Below are 18720 nucleotides of genomic sequence, written 5' to 3'. Positions count from 1 at the left end.
TTTTTAAATGGACAGTCCAATGGATAATTTGAAACAGAGCGCAGTTCACTTTCTAACATCCGCGTCACATATTCGCTATATAGACTTTGCATCCCTTTACAAAAATCCAATTCAAGTGTTAGGTAATTAACATACTTGTCAGTGTATTTAAAATTTAGACTGAATTGACCCGTTACATTATACACATCTTTGGTCAATTTTAAATTGACATATATAGCAGAAATATTGCTAGATGTGCGATTGATCCAATAGTTCAGCGCCATTATATTTGGAATAAAATTGTCAATGCGCATTTTGGTGAACTCGACTACGGTCTTGCGCTATGCCAACAAATAAAACCAAAAGTCAAAATCTGAAGCTAAAGTGTTTCTAGCTCTTCTTTTACTTACCTTGGCTCCCTGAGTGATTAAAAAAATATTAAGTATCAAAGCTATTACCAAATGTTGCGGAATTCGAGTATCCATGTTTGAAGTCAGCGGCAAACTACTCCTTGAATTGTTTTACTATGGTTAACAAAGTACACTATTACAACATTAATTTATTTTTAATGGGTTGAATCTATTAATTGCTCTTATTACCCAATAATTTTTATTTTTATCAACAACAATTAAGTTTTATAACCATAATAACATAATAATTTTAAAAATATCGGCATTAAAATAACAAAATCAAAATGCGCATTTTAAAAAATAATATTTTCTGAAAAATATAATTTTAAATATACAATTCTTATTTAACATATGTATATGCAAAAGGAGTGTTAACTGAATTTCTCTTTTTCATGTAACATTCATAGCCCTAATAATTATTATAAATATCTGAATCTAAAAATGTATCTGTAATGTCAGTAACTAAGAATTTAAAATTAAATATGCATATTATTTTTATCAAAATCATGAAATATTTACTTTTTATTGAACGAAATGGATTGTGCAAAATTAAAGAGATTTAATTGATATAAATTTTCATTTAATTATATATGATTATTATTTTCTTCGTGTGCGACCTGCAACACTTATGTTGATACCGGGTTGTAGATTACGAAGAAATGAAATATTTGATATAAATGACACCAATGGAAAATAACTTGGTATTACATCCGGGTTAACTGCAAATCCTTTTACATAATATTCATAATTCTGTAAAAAAATGATATTTAATAACGTATCCCACTAAACTCTCGTAAGGTAACCTTTTTCAATGGACAGCCCAATGGATAATTTGAAACAGAGCGCAGTTCACTTTCTAACATCCGCGTCACATATTCGCTATATAGACTTTGCATCCCTTTACAAAAATCCAATTCAAGTGTTAGGTAATTAATATACTTATCAGTGTGTTTAATATTTAAACTGAGTTGACCCGTTACATTATATATATCTTCAGTAAATTTGAAGTTGGCATATATAGCAGAAATATTGCTAGATGTGCGATTGATCCAATAATTCAGCACCATTATATTTGGAATAAAATTGTCAATGCGCATTTTGGTGAACTCGACTACGGTCTTGCGCTATGCCAACAAATAAAACTTTCAAAAGTCAAAATTTGAAGTTAAAGTGTTCCTAGTTCTTCTTTTACTTACCTTGGCTCCATGGATAATTAACAAAATATTTAGTATCAGAACTATTGCTAAATGATACGAACTTCGGGTGTCCATGTTAGAAGTCAGCGGCAGACTATTCGTTAATTTGTTAGTCTTTGGTTGGTACAGTTCATTAAAATAAGTTATTTTTAATTCGCTCGAAATGATAAACGTATTAATTGCTTTATGATATAATACCAAATTATTTTCATTTATTGCTTTCTATAATATCGATATTTGAATAAGGTAATGAAGAGAAAGTTATAAATATTGATATTAATATTCTAAATATGAAAAGAGTTTTAAGTCGAATTACATAACTAAAATATCATACATATAATCTACGATTTGTATTTATATTGGATTTGTTCTATTAATTATCTAATTAGATCTACAATTTCAAGAAGTGAAGCATGCTTTTAGGATGGATAGTAACAGCAATTGGATTTCTTATGCATGATTATCAATGTTGATAATTTACAAATGAAATATTTAACTTCTGTTTCTAAATATATAATTTTGATTTATTAGTCAAATGTTTGATGAATTAAATTTGTGAGGAATTAAATAAATTTTCGAGTGATTTTACCCAAAGTAAATACTTTAAAATTACTATCACTAAAAGTATAATACTATTCAATTATTGCGCTGGTCGTAACAATATTGAAAAGATTAAAATTAAAATTTAATTTCATTTAATTCTTAATTTCATAATTAATATTTTTTCTGAGTGTAGCACAACTTTTTATAGCCACATGTTGCTGACAGTTGCCGGTGCAATATGTTGCTGCAGCTGCCAGAGCTAAACGACAATTGCTGACAATTTAGCGCTAGTTTAAGTTGATGTTTTTCTTGTTGTTGCTGTTGTTGTTGTTGTTGCTGTCGCTGTAGATGTTGCTATTGTTGTTGTGGATGTTGTTCGCTTTGTCGTTTGCATATGAAATGTTGCCTAGACATTGGCACTGCCAGTCGAAGAGACAAGATGCATTTACAAGATTCGTACAAAATACGATTTTAAGTTCAGAATAATTGCACGGCATGCAGAGGACAAGTCCAAGTGGAAGTCGTGTGTGCAACATGTGACTGCCTCGTTGCCTTGTTTGCCTAGATGCAAGGCGGCTGCTAAGCTGCACTCTCTCGTTGCCTGACCAATACCAATACCAACAGCAACAGCAACAACAGCACCAGCAACAACAACAACAACAGCGATATCCAACAGGAACAACTTGAACAACGACTTTTCCGCCTCTGTGCGCCGTCGAGTGCTTTGCACTGACTGCGTTGGCACCCGCCGCCTGTCTTCTCCCACTCCCCTCCCACCCCTCCCTCTGGTGTGCTGTGTTGGCCAGATTTGCCTACGACATGTTTTGGGTGGAAATTGTGGCCGATGTTTGGTGCCACAGTATTTGGGATGGCTCCTCGTCCTGCTCCTCCCACTCCTTCTCGTTACACTCAAGATTTTGATATGGCATCGCAATTTCTGAGAAATTGTATTTTGATTTATTTATAATGTTGCAGCGACATGCACCCAACTGCACACAGACAGCACGCAGCAGGGGTGAGGGGAAAGAGAAGACAACGCCATAGCCATGGAAGCGTTGCGGCCTTGCTGTTGTTTAGTTGTTGTTGCCTTCGCTGTGCATATATTCAATTTGGATTTATTGTTTTTGTTTCGATTAAATTAGAAATATGCAAATGCGGTGCACAGCATTAATTATGCAATTGCCCCGCATACTTCCTCCTTCCCCCTCCTCCTCCACCTCTCTCACACACGCACGCTTGATTTGGCCAGCTTGATAAGTGCCAGAGCGAGACAGCATGCAGTTGCAAAGTCGCACGCGTTTCGCTAGCGTTTTGGAACGCGCGCGCAAAACGCGCAGCAATTAAATAACTTCACACCGCGTTCCTTGTGGGCGTTTGAAAGTAAAGCGCGTCGCGGCATTTTATAAAACACAAAATATTTCAACGATTTGTAAGCTTTGCGAAATAAAATCGAAAGGCAGCGGCAGCGGCGATTGCAATTGTGCCACAAGCAACACAAACCGGCAACATTCGAAGCTGCTGCAACATGCAATGAAAGAAACTCGAATGGGGCAACAATTTACCAATCGTTCACGCGTTCAATCGTTGTCCAGGAGCGTCCAGTTCACAGAGCATTATTGCGTATTCGAGTGGAGTGAGAAACTCCCCCTCTATCTGCTCTGCTCTGCTCTGCTCTACTCTACTCTAGAGTATGAGAGACGGCGGCGGCGGTTGGCGGCTCACCCCTTTTCTTTTTGAGGCGTTGTGGGCGTTGCCGCGGAGGCTGTGCAAAGTGTAAATTTATGATCATGCGATTTTTATCGAATGTGAATGTGAAAAAGAGTACAACAACTTTTGCACTTTATAAAAACTCGAGCCACAACAACCGCATCGCATTTCGCATTTGGAGTTGCGAATTGAGCGTTGCGCCTTGCGCGTTGCAAGTTGCAAGTTAAATCCCGCGCCGTTGGCTTGAACGCATTATTAATACTCGCACGCCGTCTGTCATGTTTTGTATTTAGTCAATTTTTGCTTGGATTTTTTTATTGAATGGTTTTTCATTTTATTTTGCTTTATTTTATTTAGCACTTTATGCGCCGCCTGCACCCGCCGCCCATTTCTGCTGTTCCATAAATCATGTTGCGATTTTTATTTTAACTTCTTTTTTTTTGTTTTTTTTAGCTGCGTTTATCAAATTTTCGCACACTTGGCTTTGGCTTGGAAAATGTGATTTTCCAGCAAAGCGTTTTACGAGACACGCCCCAAAGACAAAGTGCAACAGCAGCCGGCGGCGTTTGCCAACCTTTTGCCCAGGCACGACAATGACACGGCGCGACCTCACGGCTGACGACTCCTCAGACAGTCAGTCAGTCATCCAGTCAGCCAGTCAGTCAGTCAGTTAGTCATTCAGGCAGTCATTTATTGAGTTAGCCTGTTAGTCATTTAGTTTACTCACACGTGGCTATGAAGTGTGGAGCTCCATTAATGCGATTATTTTGTGCACTTTTGGCAACAGTTCACAGCATTACTTCCGAATCAGTGAGCGGCATACGTCTAGATGGGGGAACAGGAGGAAGGAGGAAGGAAAGGGCACAGAGGCACAGCGGCATTAAAGACATTTTAATGGTTTGCTAGAGCTTCATGTGGAAAGACAATGGCAACAAAACCACAATGGATTCTTGCTCCCTCAACACACATCATCATAATTCACGATCCCCTCTCAACTCGACAGTCGACAGTCGAGGACTGTCTTTAATATTTCACACCATGCTTAGGCGCAAATTTGTTGCGTTAATCCTTGACAACGCCAAAAACGAGACTGCGTCGCTGTCTCATTAGCGCCCCAACCCCCTTTTAAGAGCTGCGTGTTGCACGTTAATCGCATTATTTACAGCAAACAGGATCAGCGGCATGACTTTTCGACTTGCCTGCACTCCAAAACCAGCAACGAAAACGAAAGCGAAAGCAAAAAAAAATAACAGAAATCAAGGCGTCAAACACTCCCACGGGGATATCAGTGACATATGTAAAGTGTAAGCTCGCCCAAGGACGCAACCATGTGGAGTGAGTTGCCACTTTGATGGGGTGTCCTTCGCAGTTCGCTGTGTTGGCTGAGCCACTGTCAAAGCGGCGACGCGTGCCGGCGTGCGGTTCGTGTAATGAATATCCGCTTAGCTGGTGCGGCCCAGCATCCCGGGCACGCTTCAAGCAGGGTTGTTGCAAGTGCCACATCAGTTTGGTGGTGTTTAGCTGCTAGTTGCCCCCTTTTTGGGTGTGTCCGTTGTGTCAGGCGTGCGTATGGGAAAAATCATCCCAGTGACTGCCACAATATGCTGCATAGTTTGCCATAACATGCCGTTCGATTGACTTGCAACAAAAAGGTCAATCATTAAAGACGGCCGAAACGAGCTGAGCGAAACCAAGCCGAGTACGAGTAGTGTGAGAAAACGAAAATACAAAACAATTTAAAAATATAAATCAGATTAACTCGCCATGACAGTTAAACCAAGGGAAAAGTTTTCAATTGCCTGAAGAAATTGATGAAGAATAAATGAAATTTAATACGTTCGAATATTTTTATGACTTTTATAATAAATGATCGACACATTCGCAACATTTTTTGATATAATAATATAAAGAAAACTGAATAGAATAGGAAAAAAATGAAGATATTTCTTTAAAAATATTTTGTTTTATTCATTTTACATTTCATATTCATATTCGTTATAAATCTGAAAAAGTTTGGATTCTCATAAAATTTGAATTATAAAACCTCAATCAGATTTACCCACAAAATTTTAAAATATCTTTTGCATACTCCAAAAAATTTACAATATCGTTGCATACCTAAAAAAGTCTCCAACTATTACATGTATCTTCCTCGAAATTTTAAATATTGTCCAACAAATATATACTTTATAGGTAAAATACCTTTAATAAAAAAATGAAAATAAACAAGTTTCCTTGAAAGTAATTTAATTATTTAACTAACAACGCATAACTAAATCTAAATTATAAAACAGCTACTGATAGAAAATCGCTTCATAGCTATAAAAAATGAAACGCTCGTATCTTAAAGATACGACTGACTAATTGTAGAGTATGGAAATGACAATGATTACGGCAGCTATTGGAAACACACACATTCATTTGTCTGTCCACTGTCCACTTGAGAACTTTTCACGCATTTTCCACAGAAATGCCATAAAATGCAAAGTGCACAGTGAAAATCCCCAAGCAAGGTAATTAACGCAATCATTAAACACACAATGCGACAAAGTGAGACGACGAGGGAGAAAGGGAGAAAGGTATAAAGGGCGAGACAGAGATATGTCAGTAATTAGGTTTTTTTCCCCCAGAGTTAATGCGTCCCAATAGCTTGGCAGTCTCTTAAGCGTTGCGTATTTAAAGCCTTTCTCGTTGATTTTTATTTTTATTTGATTTCTCTTCTCTTTTTTTTATTTTAATAACATTCCCAAAAGTGGCAGCCATTAAGTGGACGCCAGGCAGGTCCTGGCTATGGCTACTTTTATAGACTACCCAACGGGGAGTGCTCCAATAATAAAACCTTTATTGTCGCCAGCTAATGAACACAGCGAAAGAACGAGCATGAGATTGGATGGTGAGAGAGAAAGAGAGGGAGGGAAAAGTGTAGAGTGTGGAGCGACCCTGCGGCGGTGTCGGCACAGATTAACATATTAAACGAAATCGATAGCGATAAGGATAAGGATAGCAACGCTGCCACTGCCGCTGCCACTGCCAGTTAAAGGATATTGCGGCACAGGCGCACGTGATGCGCTAATTTTTGCCTTGACACTTGCCCGCAGCTTGAATCTCGATCCCGGACTCAACCTCGACAACCCAAGACTTGCGATTGGGTTTAGGATTGGGGGTGGCTGCCACGATGATGATGACGACGACGACGACGGCGTGTGGTCCGCCGGATATGTCAGAAGTGTCGTCATTGTGGCACGTGACTCGCTTTACGCAAAAAACAAAAACCAAAAACAAAAAAAAACACACACAAGGGCAACGCGGGCGGTCCTTGCCAAGGACTTTAGCAGGGGAGGCAGTGCACTGTCGAACTCTGACAGTAACCCGAGACAATGCGAACAATAAGCTTTAATTTGTTTTTATTCAATGGGTTCAATCTCGAAGATATCATATGACACTCACACACACACACACACACACAAGTGTGGTAAGTGCCACAAGCGCCAAAAGTTGCGATGAATCCGAAATGAAACTTGAGATCAAATCTCAACAAATCTCAAACAATTTAATTGGCTTCAAGTGTGAGATCAATTTGATTAATTGCAACCATAAACATATTATACTAGTATGCAATTGCATTCCCAGGGGATTTTTTTGTATTCTTAATGGGAGTATTTGCTGAAAGTATACAAAATAAATTCTAAAGTTACGAAAATGTGAAATATATTTTTTTTCCTAAGATAGTTTCTTACAATAATTTGTATATTGTGAAATCTTCGCGAAAAAAACCTTAGAAAAGAATTATTATTATTATAAAAAAAACGCACAAACAGCATCTCAAAATCCATAATCCTATAATTTGTATATATTTATAAACTATAAAACAATCTCAATCCAACTACGAAGTATGGATTTAAGGTAATTATTTAAAAAGCTGAATTCTCTTTAACTATTTGAATTGGGCTTTTTATGCAAGTCATTTCTCTGGTATTATTCAATCAGTGCGATATTAAATGTATAATTTAATTTATGAATCTTGATTTATTATTTTTATGCATTAATTTATTTTTATAGTTATTATTAGACCAAGTTTCTGGGAGTTTCTAAATAACACTTCCAGCAATAGAACGCTCGTTAAGGTGAAAAGAATTGTAAAATGAGTCAACAATGGTTTGGGGGGATTATTTTTAATGGGCAAGTAAATCACATAGCGATTAAAAAAAAATGTATGAAAATTATTAGTTGTAATATTTAGTTGGAATTTAATGCAAAGGTGATTAACGATTAATGGCAGCTGCAGGGGGCGTTGTTTAGCGAGCACAGCCAATCCCCTGGCAAATGCAAAATAGGCGCAAAAATCACAACAACAACAAAAGCAGCAACAACTCTGTGGTCAGACCTCTCTCTTATAATGGGCAACAAGTTGTTGTTGTTGTTGCTGTTGTTATTGCTGTAACAACTGGCGAGGCCAATGCAAAAGGATTGCATCTGATTGGATCTCTCCACTGGTTGAGGCACTTGCAACAGCAACAGCTACAGCAACTTTAACGGCAACGGCAGCAGCGAATGGAGCCCGAATTGATGCAGATGCAACGTGATGCTTGTTGGTAATAAAATTGGTGCTTAAACGAATCCACTCACAGCCATTTAGCAATATCAGACATGGCTGTAAAATTAACAGAGCAACACACAACGACCCGGCAAACGATGGACCCAAAGCCAAAGCCAAGCCGAACCAAGTCGAGCCGAGCAAAGCATCCCAGGCCAGGGAACGGCCTCAAGTAGTAAGCATATCCGTGCAGTTGTTGTTGTTGCGGTTGCTGTTGCTGCTGCTGCTGCTGCCATGTGCAATTATTTCTTTGTTGTTGCTGTTGCAGTTGTTGCCTTTTGGCCGCGCTCGCGTTAATGATGCAGGAGGAGCCGGGGCAAGCGGCTTGAGTGCGCGCTTGTAAAATGGCAGACTGGTTCCAAGACGAGACCAGGCCAGACAACAGAACAGGCCAGGCCAGCCATTGCGTCTGCGGCATCAGGCACTTAGCAACACCCACTTTAAGATCACGACAACGACGACAACAGCAACAACAACCAGCAACCAGCACGGTGCAATATGCAGCCCCAAAACAACCAGAGTATCGACTTTGGCTTGCTCTTTGTTGGCTTCCTCCAATTGCTAAATGCACACAAATTTATGACAAAACCTCATGAGCTTTATTTTTTGATGGCAGCACAAGGCGAGTTTTATATTTCTCTTTTATTATTGAGATTTTCAAAATTCTGACAAGCGATTTGGACTCACTGACTGAACGCTGCTGTTGTTGTTCTTTTCTTGTATTTTTGGGGGCTCTGCACGATCGCATTAATTTATTAATTTAATGGCAAAAACGTTATACGTCCAACAGGTCATCGCCAAGGCGAAGAGGGGAGCCGGGGAGTGCGACGTGCCATCTCTACCCCCTGGAGGCAATGCAGCGCATACACACGGGGCGTTTCTAACAATTTTATGCCAGATGAGCGCCTAAATGATCGCGATCAGTTACCTGCCAGCCCCATCCATCCAACGATTGCAGTTTGTGGCCAGTCGACTGGGGCAAAGCTTCAAGTTAAGCAAACGTGCGTCCACTTAAACCGCAGACAATCTTCATTATGGCCACTGCAGGGCACAGCATCCTCAACCACAACACAGCATCAACAGCATCCAGCAGCTGCTCCGATCCCTGAGATACAACAGCGATGCAGTCGCTGGTTGCCAATGTTGCTGTTGCTGTTGCGACTGTTGTTGCTGTTGTTGTGGCTGTTGCTGCTGCTGCCAGGTGAGGTGTTTATTAAGGTGTAATGCAATTTTTCATATTTCTTTTATTTCTCGAGCATTGCGCGCGTGGGCGGAGCAAGTGGAAAATTGCAATAATATGTTTGTGTATCTTTCTTTGCCCAACAAAATGGATGCACAATGCAGGCCACGACAGCAACCAGCAACGGGCAATAGCAACGGACAACAGCAACACCAACAGCAAATGGCAATAGCAACCAACGACTGCGGCAACGAAGCAAAAACTGTGGCAACATGTTTGAGGTTTTCGCTTTTCCGACATAAATAATGGTCATAAATTGAGCATGGCCGGAGCTAAAAATTCAGTATTTATAGCCAAATGATAAAAATAAGATTTATTAACATTTTGTTGCCCCGCACTAGTCGCACACACACACACACACACACACACACCAACAAACCCACATACACATTCACACGCAGCTCTTTGCGCTTTTCAACCAAAAAGGGAAAATAAAAAGCAAAACCAAAAAAAAAAGAAATTCGACGTGAAAAGCACCGGGACCGAGACCGGAGTCGACACCGGAGCCGGAGCCGGAGTCGATGCCGCGCAAGAACATCCGTTTTTGATCCTGCAAATCCGTGTGGGCGATGCGATTTTCCCTCTTTTTTTCTGATGCACGGATGAATTAACGCTTGGCTGCAAACGTAGACGACCAGCCAATTAATTAGTTTTCTTTTTTTTGTTGCTCCCATTTTGAACATTACTAGTGATACCAAGGGGGAGAGGGCAGCGGGCTCAAGTGAAGGGCGCCGCTTTCATGGCGTTTCACAATTAGTGCAACGCATCGCCTGTGGCTGGCTCAGCAACAAACAAGATTTCAATAAGAAAATCAGAAAATCAAGCAAATTTAGCAGCCAAAAGCCAAATAACAACAACAAAAGCAGCAACAACAAAAACAAGAACAACAGCCACTACTACCATAATAACTGCGACGCACACGCAGGCTGATTTTAATCAAATTCACAGCATTGTTTGCCTGTCAAGCAGCAACGGGCGATTATCACAGGCGCAGGACGAAGACGACGAGGACGACTACGAGCCACAACAACAACAAAGAAGGCGCGACGACAACGCAAAGGCCTGCATATTGTCAGAGTTGGAGTTGGAGTCTAAATTGAAGTTGTTGTTGTGGCAAATTCCAAGCGCATTTCATACGCCACCACAGGCAACACAATAACAACAACAAGAACACCAACAACAAGCCATAAAGCTGCTCCATATTGTGGCACACTGCACAGGCATCGCGCGTGACCACCAGCTGCCCCAAGCATTGAGTACCCACCCACTTATCGCAACATTGCTTTATGGCTTATATTCGCTGCTATCCACCAAGCAAACGCGCCTTCATCATGTAAGATATACTAAGCATAGTACAAAACTCATGAATATCATTAATTTAAAAAAACAGCAAGAAATGCTAATGCATGGGATGAGCTGCTGATATCATCCCAAATTTTGGCGCTACATTTTTTAAATTTGTAACTGTTTCAGAGCAACAATGACGTCACTGCCACCTGCCTTAGACAATCTGGCAGCCTTATTATTTAGCCAGATCAACTGAAATGCAAAACTCCAATTTTAGAGTGCGGCCACACCAAGTGCCGATCAATCGACTCGAATAAAAAACATTTTATCGATAACATATTATTTATGTGAAATTACAAGTAAAACCAGTAAAAATATTTCTAGCACATAAATAATGAAATAAATTTATTAGTTATTAAAATAATTTGTGTTGTCTTATAAAAAATAATTATTAAATAGTTTCGGTTTCAGCAAAAAGTTAAAGGTTCAAACTCAAAATCCGCGCGCAGTTCCGGAATCACTAGTTCCTTTCTATTGAACAATCTAGTAAGATGTGGTATTTATTAGGTCATAATAATTGCAGATTTCTCAAAATCCATATGGTATATTTCGAAATTCAACTTGCGGTCACATGGCGACCAGTTTGTTCCATACAGCACTAGTTTGTTGAAAAAAAGTAAATAAATAATATAATTCATTTGATTTAAACCGATTTTCATTGTTAACGTGATAAGATAAAGCCAAAGCAACAATTTAATACTACTAGCATGCCAAATTGTTTGTTATGTGGCCAGCCATATTTGGTTGGCAACAATTTTCTCTTGTGTGTGCAGCTCTCGTTTGCCGTTTAATTTTTTGTGCGTCATCATTGTCTTCTTCGAAGTTATTGTATGTTAAGCCAGCAACATATGTGCAATAATATATATATTGTTGACCAACTAAATTATTTGCCGGTGCACTGTACATCACCTTTCGCATTCATATGTGTACGTGTGTGTGTTTGATTAGAAAGTCGGCAAAAGTCGGTGGTTCGTTCGTGGGCGTGTGAGAAACACAGGAGACGCAAGAAAAATTTCTCATTGTTCGTTGCGGGCAAACCCAGCGCGCTAAAAAAAACCATAATATAATTATTACTCACGCAGACAACTGCACAAGGCAAGCAAAAAACAGCAACCGACTACCTCTCTCTCTCTCTCTCTAGCTGGCCTAGACTCGCCGCTCTCTCTCACACACACAAACACAATGTTTGGCTGTTGTTGTTTTTACACTTTGTGACGAAATGAAGTCGATGGCTACATCAAAGTCGATATCTTGTTGTTGTTATTATCGGCACGCGTAGTATTTTTCTCAAAGGTCACGGGCAGCTGATAGATGATGTGCGGGGGAGAGGCCAGCCTACAGTTGTTGTTTTGCTAGAAATAGCGCGAAAAGACGAGCAGCCGTTTAACCTTCGTTTTGTTTTGCTTACAGGCGCCCAACATGGATTTCGCTAGCGTGCTTAACAAAAGCGAACCACATCAGCGCACCATCATACACCTGGACATGGACTACTTCTATGCCCAGGTGGAGGAATTACGTGATCCTTCTTTGCGCAATCGTCCATTGGCTGTGCTGCAGAAGAACATTGTGGTGACCTGCAACTATATAGCCCGATCTCAGGGCGTCACCAAGCTAATGCTGGTGGCAGATGCCGAACGTCTGTGCAAGGATCTGGTTAAAGTAAATGGCGAAGATCTGGCACCTTATCGCTTAATGTCACAGAAAATCTTCGATCTACTGCTCAACTACACCCCCGACGTGGAGAAACTGGGATTTGATGAGAACTACATGGATGTCACGGCCCTTGTGGATTTACGGCAAGCTCACGTAGCCGAAGCACAACGTAAACCCGCCATTGGACACATTTATCCAGCGGATGGAACCCCGCTAACTGCCTGTAGTTGTGGCTGTGCTCAACGCTTGGCGATTGGAACGCGCATTGCGCAGGAGATACGCGACGAGCTCCATTTGCGGCTGGGCATCACGTGTTGTGCTGGGATTGCCTACAACAAGCTGCTGGCCAAGCTGGTGGGCAGTCGGAACAAGCCAAATCAACAGACGGTGCTCGTTTCCACGTATACGGAACAGTTTATGCGCGAACTCAATGATTTACATAGCGTCACGGGCATTGGTCAGAAGACGCAGTCGCTGCTGTTGGAGGCGGGCGTATCGAGTGTGGAGCAGCTGCAGCAGTGTGACATGGAATTCATGCGAAAGAAATTTGGGTTTGAGACTGCTACCAAACTGAGGGATTTGGCATTGGGTCGTGATGCGAGCACAGTGCGTGCTACGGGAAAACCCAAAACGATTAGTGTGGAGGATTCGTGTAAGACGATTTCCGTCCATACAGATGTCACGGATAAGTTTCGCTTGTTGCTCAAGCGTCTTATGGAGCAGGTAAGCATGAAGTTTTTATAATTTAAATCGTACTTTACTTACCAGAGATTCTATTCTTTTGAATTCCACAGGTAGCCGAAGACGGGCGCATTCCCATCGCCATTAAGGTGGTGCTACGCAAATTCGATTCTCAGAAAAAGAGCAGCCATCGGGAGACAAAGCAGGCCAACATTCTACCCTCTCTTTTCAAGACATCCGTTTGCGCTGGAGAAACGGGCGTATGCAAAGTGCAGCTGGCTGATGGCGCGTTGGACAAATTGCTTAAGATTATTATGCGTCTGTTCGAACGCATTGTGGATCTGAGCAAACCTTTTAACATTACGCTAATCGGCTTGGCCTTCTCCAAGTTCCAGGAGCGTAAAGTTGGCTCGTCATCCATTGCCAACTTTCTGATCAAAAAAGCCGATCTCGAGGTGCAATCGATCACCTCGCTAACGAACACGAGTCTCAACTCCACTACTTCCCCCACAACAGAAGGCAGTCCGACCGCGCTGAGCGGAGACGAAGCCGCCTTTCGCTCCTCACCCACCACATTCAAGCCAAGTGATCAGTTCTACAGACGCCGTGCGACGACAGCGTCGCCGGTACCTATGTTGACGGACAATGGCTCCGAATCGGGCGCCACCAATTCGGACTTCAGTGACTTCTCCGAAACGGAAGTGGAGCCGTCGCCCAAAAAGAGCCGCATTGGCCGCGTGCTCGTGTCGAAGCGCAGCCGATTGGCAGTGGATGTAGCCGATGCGGCTGCAGATGTCGCTTCGCCGAGTAAGCTGCGTGTCTGTGATCTGCGTCTTAACTCTCGCGACAGTGAAAAAGACTTTCCCATGAGTCCCATTGCTGCCTGCACACCGTCCACATCTGCAGCAGCGGCAGCGCCACGATTTCGGACCATTCAACCGCCCAACACGCTGCTGAATCGCATCGATGGCAGCCTACGTTTTCTGCCCGCACGCACCACGAGTCGAATGAGCTCGAATGCCAGTTCCACGGCCTCGTCGCCGTTGCCCTCGCCAATGGATGATTCGGTCAGTGCACCAACAACGCCTACAATTGCGCCTGCGTTGCAAGTTGCGGCACCAGCGCCAAGTGTCATCACGGAGACGGCCACAACGGGTGATTCACTCGCTCACATCGCTTGTCCCGCCGGCGTGGATGCGCAGGTCTTCAAAGAATTGCCTGTGGAGCTACAGAACGAATTGATCGCTTCGTGGCGCAGTTCGCTCGTGGTGGCAGCTGCTGCCAGCGCTGTGGAGCAGGCGACAACGAGCAGCGGTAACGCAAGCAACGCCACCAGCAATGGCGGTGGTGGCGCAGGCGGCACACAGAAAAATACGCTATATCGATATTTCCTAAGGAACAAGTGATGGGAGTGAAACGCTTTGCGTCCAACGTGTAGCTCTGCCTAATCTTAAGATTCAAAGTATATGTTAAACTATATTTATATATTGAGTAATCCAAGAGACATATATTTTTGAAGGTTTGTGGTATTAGCTTGTACGTAGTCTGAGCTAAGATAAAATTTAAACATCGTTTTTCACATTTCAAAATACATTTATTAATTCAATAAGTATACACTTCATTAAAATACTCGAAATACGTGGCTGCAGACATCATCCTCATCATCGTAATTATTTAGATGCCCTACTTAAATTTATAGATTGTACAAATTGCATCCGAATCGGAGCTGATTTTGTATTTCCTTTCCTCTTCATTACTATTTTACATACCATCGTTTTGAAATAAAGCGCATTTTGTTTTATATTTAATTAATCTGCTATTTGTCACGCCACTATTAAGTTAATTAAGTTAACACGCTAAGAGATTTTTTGTGTGGGGGCGGGCGAGAAGAATTGTCACTTTGACTTGATACAAGTTAAATTGAAATACATAGAAATTGTGTTATGTACGCGACATCTGTACACAGAATAAAATAGAATTTGTTTATGGGCGACCTATTAGCGATAAGTTTTAACTATATACTACATAATAAAATTAAATCAAATTGTATATAAGTCTTTGAAGCAGGATATCATTATCGTTCTGTCTGTTTTGGGATAACGGCAATTACTTTTGACAACAGAACTACAGCGATTTCAACTCAATGGCTTAGTGGCTCAGCCAGCCGCATTTGATGAAGAATTTGCGCAACGACGTCTCCATTGGACTGCCCAACGATGGAGCACCGCTTAGACAGACGGTTTTTAACGACAAATATGTTGTGGGCGTTATATTGTGCTTCTTGCACACATCTAGCTCATTGTTAGTCAGCAGATTGCTGCCAAGGGGCTGCGGGAGACGCTTTAGCTCTTCGAGCTGTGTACGCAGCACGTAACTCATGCTAACGGGCTGTTCCTCTGGCGAATTAGAGCTGCCGGCGGCGTGTTCGCTTTGCTGGAACTGTTGTTGCTGCTGTTGCTTTACGCCGCCTTGCAGCAGCTGCTGCTGAAGTTGTTGGTTGTTGTTGCTCTTCGCTGCTGCTGCTGCCGCTGCTGCTGCAGTGGACTGCGGCAGGTTCGCCTGTGCTGCCGTCATCGTAGCCGTGGAAGTCGCTGCAGTCGCTGTTATTGCCGAGTCCATCGTCATTCCCATGCCCATCCCGATTCCCATCCCCATGTTCGACATGGTCGTCGGCAGCATCGTTGTCGTAGCTGCCGACGATGTCCGATAGCTATCCAAGTAGTTTCTGCTGGGCAATAATGCGCCGGAGCAAGTCGGGTCGCCGATGTGGTGCATGCTTCTTGGTGCGATTGAACTTGAACTTGCCTCGGCGCCGCTTAACGGTTCGCTGTAAAAACACACAATTATTATTATTATTATACACAAAGATAGATGCTAAGAGCCTTACGCTTTTCTGGGATTCGCTTGCGGGGAGTGCAAGGAAGAGCTTAGCGGCCGAAGACTTCCATTGTAAAGCTGTGTGTTGTCCTGTGGTTAAACATTGTCTTATACAACCATTCAAACGCTGCGAGTTGGGTGCGTTGATAATACAAAGGAGCTGAATATCGTGAAAGTAGAGACAAGGAGAAGAGTTTTGCTTTCAGTTTGCGCTTCTGCATTACGTATGTACATAAATAGCTATAAAGCTGCTAGAGCTGGAATCAAGCAAGCTTCGTATTTGTTTTCAACTCTAGCAGCAACCACGATATTCAACTCGCCATGCATTCTTCAATCATCATTTTGTTCAGCATTTTAAATCTCATTTACTATTTTATATACTCACAGTCTTGCCATGGCCATAGGGTCCTGTAGAACGATGCGTTGCCATCGCCGCATGCTGCTCAAAATGCCTGCAGTCATCGATCTTGGTGATGCCATTGTAGCGATAACGATACAGCTCCGACTGTCGAATACGTAGCTCCTTCTCGCGCTCTAGTGAGCCGAGCAAACGCTCGTACTCATTGCTCGAATAGAACTGTGCAAAGACGCGAAAACGGTCCCGGAACTCCTTCTGCTCCTTGCTTAATCCCGGATGCAGAGCATAGTTGCGATTGCGAAAGAAATTCGACACCAGTTGATAGTCACGCACCATTCTCTTGCGACGAGCGCGTTCCCGCAGTCGGCGTGTGTAGATGTCGACATGGGCCAACTTGAGCATCACATCGATTTCCACATCCTCCGAACTATGCGTTATTGTGGAGATCAGCTGCTCCGCCGTGGGATCGTATTCACGCTCAAAACTATCACGATTGGGCATATATCCGAGTTGCATGGCCTCTTCATTGCTGATCTCCAGTGGCGGTAGGCGGGCCAATGCATTGGCGCCCAGTGGCCCAGTGTCATCCTCGGTGCGATCCAGAAGTAGTGGACGTTGTGATTGCGCCGGTGTCCATGTTGCCTTTCCGATGGTGCCATTTACAAACTTATTTACATACTCCTCCTTGGCATCCTCACCAGATTTGGTCTCAATGTGTTTGCTAATGTCCTCCCAGTTACCAAAGCCATACTGTTCAATGGCATCGAGCAATCGAATCTCCTCACGAGCTGTCCAAGCGCCTTTGCCGCGAAACACGCTCAGAATCGAAGTGCCGGTGTCCATAAACTGATATGCATGGTTGTTTACATGTGCGCCAATCTCGGCGCCCATTGAAAAGCACTAAAATTGCATAAACAATCGACTTTAGTTGCTGCGTACACAGAAAACAGCTGTTTTTGCAAACAAACAACATTGTGAAATCGCATATCGGCTATATGTACAGTTTTAGATGCGTCAGCAGCACTTGAACTACTTCTCTTCTCTGTATCAGCGAGTATGTGCCTATGTGTGCGAATATTGCTGTATGGGTGTGGCGACACGCACACATACGCACTCAAAAATTCTATGCATGTAAGTACTTACTTGCAGGCACAGGTCGAAATTTTCGCATTCAGCACAATGAACACGTATGCCTTGAATATCATCTTGGCAATTAGTGCAATTATATTTTGTGAAAAGATCCGCAATTGTCGTCATTGCGACCTTTTAAAGCGAGTTTTCGTGAAAAAATGAATATGCGAAACGCACTATGCGATAGCCGCCATCTTGGAGACGCAGAAACATCGACAGTACTGTCGCTGATGTATCGATGGTTTTCACGTTTTATGATATCGATGTTTTAAAAGGCAAACATCGTTGTTTTTCTACAGAAGAAAAATATAATATTGACTATTGTGTATTACAAAATAATTTACCGCAAGCAAAATGTTTTAATGTCTAGAAGATAATTTGAAATACAGCCAGCCAGACGATTTCGTCGTGCTATATAGGGAACCACCACTGCATTGTGTGACCAGTGGTACGTTCGAGCGATAATCGATAAGTGTCCGCGCGATAATTTAAAACCAGAAGTTGATTGGATACAATATTATATATTTATTGAATTTGAAAAGTTTAATTCGAGAGTTTTGCCTTTTTCTTGTAGTTAATTTTTATGCTAATATCACAAAAATAATATATAAACTAAAATATATGAGAAAGTGTCGCATAATATCAAACCGAAACCAGTGAAATGCATAAATACATATTTATACATATATAATATAAATATAAATATAAATACCGATTAGTCAGTGCTTAGCTTAAATGAAATACAAAATAAACTTGTAAGGAGATAGTAGCTGAATATAAATTAAACGGTGGTCGTGGAAAGGAACACTTATAATACACATATGTATTGTAAAATAATAAATGAAGATGTTCAAAAAAGCATGAAATGCAAATGCGTCGAATGATATTCTGATGTCTTAAACACTACAAAAAATTAATTACGCTGGGCTTTCAACACTTAAAGGAATTACAAAGAAGCTTGCTAATATAGGGGGTTATATTAAAATTGATTATTCTTGATTAGT

At 41.7% G+C, this 18720-nt stretch overlaps 2 protein-coding genes across 4 annotated transcripts; one reads left to right on the top strand and one right to left on the bottom strand.

Moving 5' to 3' along the window:
• Positions 1-11544: 11544 nt before the first annotated feature.
• On the top strand, positions 11545-15111 carry LOC117574163 (DNA polymerase iota). Of its 2 annotated transcripts, none has more exons than XM_034257850.2 (3): positions 11545-11632; positions 12427-13392; positions 13464-15111. In XM_034257850.2, exons 2-3 carry the CDS (start codon positions 12436-12438, stop codon positions 14754-14756), a joined length of 2250 nt encoding a protein of 749 aa, XP_034113741.2. In that variant the 5' UTR covers positions 11545-11632; positions 12427-12435; the 3' UTR covers positions 14757-15111. The 2 variants fall into 2 exon arrangements, with proteins under 2 accessions (XP_034113741.2, XP_034113742.2); XM_034257851.2 differs by lacking the exon at positions 11545-11632 and adding an exon at positions 11673-12111.
• Positions 15112-15233: 122 nt separating this feature from the next.
• Positions 15234-17937, bottom strand: LOC117574164 (transcriptional adapter 2B). Of its 2 annotated transcripts, none has more exons than XM_034257852.2 (4): positions 17729-17937; positions 16613-17485; positions 16238-16317; positions 15234-16177 (listed from the first exon to the last, which is right to left on the bottom strand). In XM_034257852.2, the coding sequence occupies exons 1-4, from the start codon at positions 17840-17842 to the stop codon at positions 15499-15501; spliced, it is 1746 nt and encodes a 581-aa protein (XP_034113743.1). In that variant the 5' UTR covers positions 17843-17937; the 3' UTR covers positions 15234-15498. The 2 variants fall into 2 exon arrangements, with proteins under 2 accessions (XP_034113743.1, XP_034113744.1); XM_034257853.2 differs by having other exon boundaries at positions 15917-16177; positions 16238-16387.
• Positions 17938-18720: the final 783 nt, after the last annotated feature.

This window comes from Drosophila albomicans, chromosome 2R (assembly GCF_009650485.2).
Source record: "Drosophila albomicans strain 15112-1751.03 chromosome 2R, ASM965048v2, whole genome shotgun sequence".
In the NCBI taxonomy this organism is placed as follows: domain Eukaryota; kingdom Metazoa; phylum Arthropoda; class Insecta; order Diptera; family Drosophilidae; genus Drosophila; species Drosophila albomicans.
The sequence above is the reverse complement of the archived record's forward strand: the minus strand, read 5'-3'. Positions and strand labels throughout refer to the sequence as shown.